The sequence below is a fragment of the Poecilia formosa genome, unplaced genomic scaffold (assembly GCF_000485575.1).
Source record: "Poecilia formosa unplaced genomic scaffold, Poecilia_formosa-5.1.2 Scaffold938, whole genome shotgun sequence".
NCBI lineage: Eukaryota > Metazoa > Chordata > Actinopteri > Cyprinodontiformes > Poeciliidae > Poecilia > Poecilia formosa.
In genome coordinates this window covers 52,334-60,878 of record NW_006800877.1, presented here as the reverse complement: position 1 = coordinate 60,878, position 8,545 = coordinate 52,334, and the positions used below count along the sequence as shown (strand labels likewise).

Sequence of the window (8,545 nt, the reverse complement as noted above, 5' to 3'; positions counted from 1 at the left end):
AAAATTAAATACGATCAGTTCACTTAATGATATTAGCGATTAGGTTATGCATTCAACAAGTACTTTTACTTTTAATACTTAAGTATTTTTAAAAGCCAGTGCTTTTTTACTTTTACTTAAGTACAAATGTTAATGTGGTAGTTTTACTTTTGCTTGAGTACATTTTTGTCTGTGTATTTGTACTTTTACTTAAGTAAATTTTTTGAGTACTTCCTTCACCACTGACTATGGCTATAGTTTTGATGACAAGTACTGTACACTGTAATTATGGGAGATCAATGGCAAGTGACTGGACAAGATTCCCATCTAGGCTTTTACTGTATTTTGTTGACAGACAAAAGCAGAGCACAAAAAATAAAAACTAAAGTAGCAATGGGAACATAAGACCTGTAAATGCAGTGTTGCTGGAATTACAGTTCAGTCTTTCCATCTTCATGCTGAGAAAATATTCTCAATCGGGTTAAGGAATGAAGAGCAGTGTGAGGAACTCCATCAGCATCTTGTTGTGGGTTATAAACCATTGCCTGATGATTCTTCTTCTCTCTGGCTGTTGACTCCATCCAAATCCTTGTCCTTCCATTGTCAGAAGTGTAGCATTTTGTTGTTCTCTGTGTTGTTCTATGCTAGTGGTGCCCAAAGTGGGTCCTTGAGGGCCGGCATCCTGCATGTTCTAGTTTTCTCCCGGGTGGTCGTAACAACCTCCTCAGCAAGTTCATGTTCTTCTTAGTCCTAATGAGCCATCATTTGATCCAGGTGTGTTAAACCAGGTAGAGAACTAAAACATGCAGGATGCCGTGCACAGATAGTTAGAACACCTGTTCTCCAGGAGCTACTTTGGGCACCACTTTGGGCTTCCTAGTCCTTTATTTAGTTTTTCAGGAAACTGGTTGGACATTGTTTGATCTAAAGAGTCACACATTTACCTTTTTGAAAAAACTCAGGATTCACCTTGGAGCAGTGCATGTTATAATTTATACAATGCAATTATGCTTAAATATTGAAGCGCTTAGGACAATAAAACAGGAAGAAATGAGGCATGACTAAAGACAATTACATAAAACACATAGATCCCATCTCATGTTATATGATATGTTCATCACCAACTGTGAAAACAATGTTCTATGGGCACCACAATGTTTTATCCAAAGCTTATTGCTACTGAACAGTGGTGGTTTCTAATATTAGCGACATGGACATCCCCTTCTCCCCCACCTGTTTGACCAAGGCCAATTAGGTGGGGGAGTAGAGTGAGAAATGGATAAAAGCAGTCATTGCGCTCCATACTTTGCTTCACGAGGTGTGCTAAGTTGACCTGACTAGAGCCCTGCACTGGATGGTTCCAAAATCAGTTTGTGTTATACACTGCATCATTGTGCATTATATCTTTTTATATGTAACATGATCAGGTAATGTTGACACCAGAAATAGGAAGTTAATGAGCTGTTTGGGTATTTGCAGTTGTAATGTAAAGCCTCTGCTGAATGTGGAGCTGTGATTGAGATGTGGCAGGAGCTCCTCCCCCACGCTGCTGAACAATGACAGGGTGTGAGTGTTTTAACGCTGAGTTTAGCTCTCAGCCTGCCTAACAGGAACCCAACAGACTTAAACGGACACAAACAAAACAAGAGCACTGACTTTAGTTTCACACTTCAATATTCAGCTTGTCTGCAAGTACAACTACTATGTTTAAAAAAATCACCTAAAAATAAAATTTTGTAACTTTTTGTGATTACTTCACATTAGGAGTAATTTGAAAATGTTGATAGTTTATTCAAATTCAACTGATTTGGAGATAGTTTCTGTTGAACAGTTGCACTTTTTATTAAATTAATGTTTATTATTTAGCCATCCATGAGATTCAAGTAACCAAAAATTATGCAGATGTTCTTCTGATCCAGCAGAATCAGCCTTTAGACATACCTGTTGAATGTGGTCAAGTCGTTCCAGTTCACATGGGATTTCATTCTTTTGTAAACAGGACACATTCAAGCCTGTCCACTGATCCGATCCTAACTGGCCCTATCACATTCATCACAAGCACCAGGTCCAAACACAGTTTGTGATCCAGACTTCAAACAAGAGGAAAGAAGATTTATAGGAGTAGTGACCTTACCTCAGACAAAGGAGTGACTGGTTGCCTGGCTGGTAGAAGGAAATACATTCTATGCTGATAGGAGCTGTGACATACAGCCTGTTTAAACCTGTTTTCCCTCAGGAATTAGAAACATTTCACTTGTTACATGTTAAAACCAGCCTTTCTGGTTTCCTCCTGGGCGGAGACGACACGCTCACCTGTGGGCCTCACCCACTCACTCTATATATGGAGGCACATAGACATAACAATGACTTTCATCAAGTTCCACAAATATAGTTCATAATTTTCATCATACAGATATGTGGTATTTCAGCCCCTTCAAAGTATTTATAATCTAGAACTACTAACTACTTTAAGAATTGTTGGTTGAACATAACAAATGTTCTTAGATATTAATTTAGAACATCCAATGGAACATTTTCTTCACCTAAATCCTGCAAAATTTGTAAAATTGTTGGCACTGTTATGTTATTTCTTTGTTGTGTTTTGGATCTTTCTTTTGGGGTGTTTTCAGGGGCAAGAAGCTATTAGATAATGAAAAGCAGTTAGTTTGCCCTTATCGGGTAAAGTTTCAGCTGTCAGACATGCTGAGAGGACTCAAAGAATGCTGTAATCTTGGAAAATAAATTGCAGAGTTGTGACTCATGGATGTATCACTGAACACAAAGATGAATCATCATTCAACTGAACACACTGATTCTGAGCTGTAATCTGAAAACTTGGCCTTCATCTTACTGTCACTGAAAGGACATTTTCCTCCTGTCTCTCTTATTTGTTAACTTACTTATTTGTTTACATATTTTTCAAAACCTCAACCAAAGAAAGGGGGAGGGGTGTCACTCCACCAGCTTTGCATTCATTGAAACAATAATTGTTTTGTCCATTCGTCATTGCAGAATGGCTTCAGCTCAGTCACATTAGATTGGCAGTGTCTGTGAACACCAACTCTTAAATCTTGCCACGGCTTAATTAAATTTAAGCCTGGACTTTAAACAGGCCGTCCTCATATGAAAATGTTTTCATTTAACAGTTCCATTGCAGCTCTGATTGTATGCTTTGAAATTTTTGTTCTGTCTCAAGATTTTTCCAGCTACCAACAACTTTTCTGCTCTTCTTTTATTCTTCAAGGAAGAATAAATAAATAAATAAATAATTTTGTTTCTTTCCTTAATACAGCTTTATTCTTTGTCCTCAAGTTGTCAAATCAAACTTTATCATTTTAAGAATCAAATAGTTTTAAAAGTAGCAAACTGAGAGCTTAAACACTCATTCTAATTCTCAGTAGAGAGACAACGATTCATAAGTTGTATAACTTTTACTAAGAAAATTGGAAGAAGATAGCTTGACCTTAATATGCATTTAGCACGATTACAGTTCGTCTTTGGACGTCTTGTTTTCAGAAATTTCTGCAGACTCGTCTACTTCCTGAGAACAGAGAGGGAAGAGAAAGGTTTGACTGCAGCTTTAAATATGAGTAATATTGGCTAAGAGGTAATGAAATAATAGCAAACCTTGCTTTGATCACCACTGCTGTCTTCTTCTTTTGCATCTGAGCTCTCCTCACCATCATCATCATCATCATCGTCCTCGCCATTTTCTTCCTGTGGTAAAACTCCTCCATTATCTAGGAACTTGCTAAATGTCTCCAGATCTCGGTTTCCCGTGTAGTCGACCACCTGAGTAAAAGGAGCAAAATGAAAAGGTCGATTTTTTGTATGACTTCTGCATCTCTGTGGTGAGCTGAGAGTTTCTACCTCTTTGCCTTCAGCTGGGTAATATTTGATGGTTGGAAATCCTGAAATGACAAGCGACTCCACTTCATTGGCTGTGGCGTCCATCTTGGCTATGATGATGTTTTCATGATCAGCATATTTCTCTCCCAGCTGGTCCCAAATCGGAGCCAGTTCTTTGCAGTGTCCACACCATGGAGCATCTACGCAAACAGAGACAGGATGTAAGGGAAACTCAGGCAACTGCAGAAATAATAGAAATGTTTAATATTTAAGTCACTGCAACATTCTCTTTTAAATATTTGAGGTTATTTGTTTAAGAAAATTGACCCCTCAAAAACTCTCAATTCAGATGATCTGTTAACGTCTGTTGGGATCCATTTTTACTAGTCACGAACTGATCAGATCTAATTCCTAAGAAATGTTTTGGCTGGAGACATCACTGCTGAACTACTCTACTGCAATAAAATTTTGAGATGATCTGATATGAACTGGTCCCACTACAAAAACAAGATCTGAATCTTGCTTTTGTCTTTGGAGCCAACATTCAACTCAGACACAAGTCCTTTTCTTCCAACGTGCTGGCCAGGATGAAGATTTATTTCTAAGCCTTTGAAGACTTCATTGGAGAACTTATAGAAAGTAGTTTGCGTACCCTGCGTATCAACGCATAGACATGAAAGTCTCTTGACGCATCTGCCTGCAGAGGCTGGTGACAGCCTCTCATTTTTCCAAGAGAAGGGTACTTTACTTGGTTTTTCCACCTCAAAGTACCAGAGGTTCTGCTGAAAACTTACCTGGGACGCCAGCCAACCATACGCCTTCTGCCGGAAAAGAACAGGTATTTTCCTGTTCCATCAATTTTTGGATTTTTGGACATTGCTTTGACCTGACTGACTATAGACTGAGTGATTATTATCAGTCTTTAAATCTCTATTCTATTGCATGCTTGACTAGTGTTGTGCTGATTAATAAAGGCCAGTTGTGAAGGTCAAGCTGGCTCCACTGGAAGAGGTGAAGAGAGACAGAATGCTGAAGAAGATAAAAGCTATCAAGGATAGCTTCAGTGTGGTGGACAGCCTGAGGAGCAGAGCCAAAGATTACTGCAGCCCAGATCTGCTAAAAAACGCTACAGCAAGTCTTTTCTGCCTGAGGTTCAGACTATAAAGTAAAATTCATAGGTAGTCTCCAGAGCTGTGTGCTTTACATGTTGAATATATATTTAGTAATGTACTGAGCAATATGTGTGTCCTTAGGAGTATCACTGCTCATTGTTATTTATTATTGTTGTATATGTATTCTTATTACTTTATTTTAGTTTTTATTACATATTTTTTTATTTTTATCATTTGTTGCTAGCATGACTAGAATTAATTGGCTCACTTTCAGCCACTCTCTTCTCCCTCTTGTTCCTGCTTCTCTTCTTTCCTTGATTTCAAATTTGTGTATTTTGTGGTCGTCTAAGACCATATTTTCTTTGTGTAGCCTAAATGTAAGCCCTCAACTGGTGGAGTTTTACCACTCTTTGTTTCAAAGTGGTGAGCCACTTTGGGTCTGGACAGTAACCTGACCTCCTTCCCTTTTGCTCTGATCTTGATCCTCCTTAGCCAGGGGAAAGGGGTTCCTCTGTCCTACACCACTATTGTGCTGCATTCATGGTTCTGCAAAAGGGATTTTCCCTTTCTTTTCTTGTTTAATCGGTTAATTAGTTAGATTGCATGCCAGTAGTTAAAGGGGAATAATTTAGCTGTGAAGTTGGGCTAATAAACTCTCAGACTTGATTCAAAATGAATGTGTCAGTGATAATTCCTTCTTGTGTGGAGTTTCTTCTGCCAGTGGTCTGAATTCATTCCTTCACCAGAGACTGAGTTTGGCTTATTATTCCAGAAATTCTAGATGGTGCCCTGATTTAAGTAAGTAACTTAGATTTTTATTAACAATTTAATCAATAATAAATTATTGATCAAATTATTAATAATTACATAAGCCAAATATCAAAACAAGTTCTGACTCAGCAACAATTTTGATGCAACCTTGTGAGGATGTTACAACATTTTTTTGCTTTTTGCTTCCAGAATTCTGATTCCCCAATGCATCCCACCAGAGATGGACGGACGGATGGCCAAAAAATTCTGAGTAATGTTGAAATTTCCACTTAATTTTCCAGAAATAAGGGACAAAATGCAACAACTCCAACAAAATATTTTATTGGAGTCTGCATGTTGTGAAGATGGCACTTAGTGGTACTGCAAAGTGAAGCGCTTAAAACCATAGTGTGTTGCTTTAAAGCAATACTTCTCAAATAGAGAAGAAATAAACAAATATTAATAAACTAAAGAAGGTGCAAGTAACCAATGCTTACAGATGTAACACTTTTTCTCTTTCAACCTGTTTAGTCTTGATTAAATGTTACTGATTCACTAAATAAACTGATTTTGGAAATTATTTCGAGGTTTTGGTAATAAGGTCATACAGTGCTGGAGCTAGTGGTTTGTACAGATAAATTATTAAATATGAACAGATTTGCAATAGTATTTCAATTCTGGGGAGGAAAGGGCACTGAAAGAAGTTGCAAAATAAAACATAAAGTGTAATATTAACTTACATATGAAGTAAAATAAAACTAAATGAAACATCAAATATAAAGTTAGAAAGATTGATATCATCAGGGATATTTATTATTGTTAAATATTTATAGTTATTTGTATAAATCTTTTGCAATTTTTTCTCCTCATTTTTATTCATTCATATTTTATTTACTGTATCTATTTATGTGTTGTGTTTGTCTATCATTATTGTTGTTTATTTCTACCTACTGTTTGTGTACAGCACTTTGCAAATGTGCAATATGAATAAATCTGACCTTGACCTTCATCACATAGATCAGGTAAGAGTTTATGTATGCTTGCATAATTGTGAATGAGTTAAATTGACAAGTATTTAATTTTCTCTTCATCATACTGAAATGATAATGAGGCAACAGAAGTGTATTCATATGTAATTTGAACCAACTGTTTTGAGCAGTTAGTAAAAAAATTACAAAAATGCAAAAATGCTGATATGGTACAAACTAACTCACAAAACTCAATAAAGACGTTTTTGGCTGGGTCCAGAGCCACAGATTTAAAATTCTTGCCCACCAGGACTTTGACTGGTTCTTTGTCCCACTCCTCTGGAATCTCTTCAGAACGATAGTATGGCTGCAGCACATAGTGACAAGACAAGTGACTGGATTTAATATGGGTGAATAGCTGCATTTAGTAAGTGGGTGAGCATCTGTTTTACCATTGCAATGCCATCAACAACTTCCTGACACAGCAGCCACAGTGAATCTGCTGTTAGAGCTCCAGAGGGAATACTGAACTTCTTCTGTGTTTCCATGTGGATGATCCTTGCAGTCGGTGCGTCGCTTTCTGACACTCCAAAATAATTTAGCACATGTGACAGGGCCTGTGTCACATCAATCAGAACAAACAACATCTAGATAACACACACAGAAAGTTCAGTTTTTGTCAGTATGATGTGTTTTCCAGGCACATAGTGCCATTTTATAGCACAATCAAGTAATAATGTTACCTTTGGATGTTATAAAAAGGCTACAATATTAAATATGAATTAAAATAAATTTTACTTTGTAATTTAACATCTTAAGATTGTGGTCCCCTGTCTCTTTAAAAACTCCTGCTCTTTCTGAAACTCCACCTTCAGAAAGTCATCACAACATGGCTTCTCTATTAACGCTTTAACAATGTTTTCACCAGAACTGAATGGAGAAATTATATAAAAGTTGGCACTTTTGTATAATGAGTTCAGCAGATACACACAGTTCCACCAGGTGTTTACGAATTGCTGCTGGCTAGTCTGAAGTCTAGCCTAAAGGATTTCTCAAACATTCATGAAAGAATCTAAGCAACACTGCAGCTATGTTTTTGATGGGGGAGTAACATTATAACATGATGTAAAGCAAAACAACAAAAAACAGTCAATTTTTTACGTAATACTGTTACTAACTGCTGAAGATCTGTCTTAAAACAGTTTCATGTTGTGAGCTTATTCCTTTGTCTCGACAAAGTAGTCCAGTTTCTAACACGATCCAAGGCAAACCGATTAATGTCTGTGTAACGCAATTAAAAAAGCTGAAAGACAGAGCCCAGCTCTTACCTTGCCCTTAAACTCCTTGGCGACAGCCTTGGCCTGCTCCACCAGCTCCAGCTGACTCTGCACTGTGGAGTTGATGAACAGCAGGCTATGCAGGCGGATACGAGAAGCGAAGATCTTGTCTGCTACCTGAAAACATAGCATGAATATTTTCATTATAGATTCAAATTTGTACTTCTAATCATGTTGATAAGCCTGACTGCTTTACCTCGGGGTTGAATGGGATAATGAGCTCCAGGCTGTTTTCCTTGATGAAGGAGGTTAGGTTGTGTTTGTCTAATTTCTCTTCTTCTGACCACACATAGTCTTCTCTGCCATCATCAAACTACCAGAAACATAACTTCTTTTAATCACACTGAACAAATCAGAACAAAATGATTTGAGCTAAAATAAATTTCTGACAATTAACTGATGAACCAGCAAAAAATGAATAAACTCTGTGATTTTAATATTGCAATTATTTTAATTGAATAGAAGTGGCAATAATTGCAGTTATTAATCTGCATTTGCTACCTTGTGTTGTGCAAACTGGCGTGTAATGGTGAGCTCTTTCCAGTTTCAT

At 37.2% G+C, this 8,545-nt stretch overlaps 1 protein-coding gene across 1 annotated transcript; it reads right to left on the bottom strand.

The window, feature by feature from the left end:
• Positions 1 to 3,253: 3,253 nt before the first annotated feature.
• LOC103132159 (protein disulfide-isomerase A2-like) lies at positions 3,254 to 8,545 on the bottom strand. The gene is made up of 8 exons (XM_007543913.1): positions 8,513 to 8,545; positions 8,192 to 8,308; positions 7,987 to 8,112; positions 7,111 to 7,305; positions 6,905 to 7,025; positions 3,850 to 4,028; positions 3,607 to 3,771; positions 3,254 to 3,520 (listed from the first exon to the last, which is right to left on the bottom strand). Exons 1-8 carry the CDS (start codon positions 8,543 to 8,545, stop codon positions 3,464 to 3,466), a joined length of 993 nt encoding a protein of 330 aa, XP_007543975.1. The 3' UTR covers positions 3,254 to 3,463.

Coding starts and splice junctions, on each gene's coding strand:
- LOC103132159 (XM_007543913.1), bottom strand. CDS start 8,545: ATGAAACTGGAAAGAGCTCACCATTACACGCCA. Junction 8,309..8,512: donor GAGCTCACCATTACACGCCA/GTTTGCACAACA, acceptor TGTTTCTGGTAG/TTTGATGATGGCAGAGAAGA. Junction 7,306..7,986: donor CCAAGGAGTTTAAGGGCAAG/GTAAGAGCTGGG, acceptor TGTGTTATCTAG/ATGTTGTTTGTTCTGATTGA.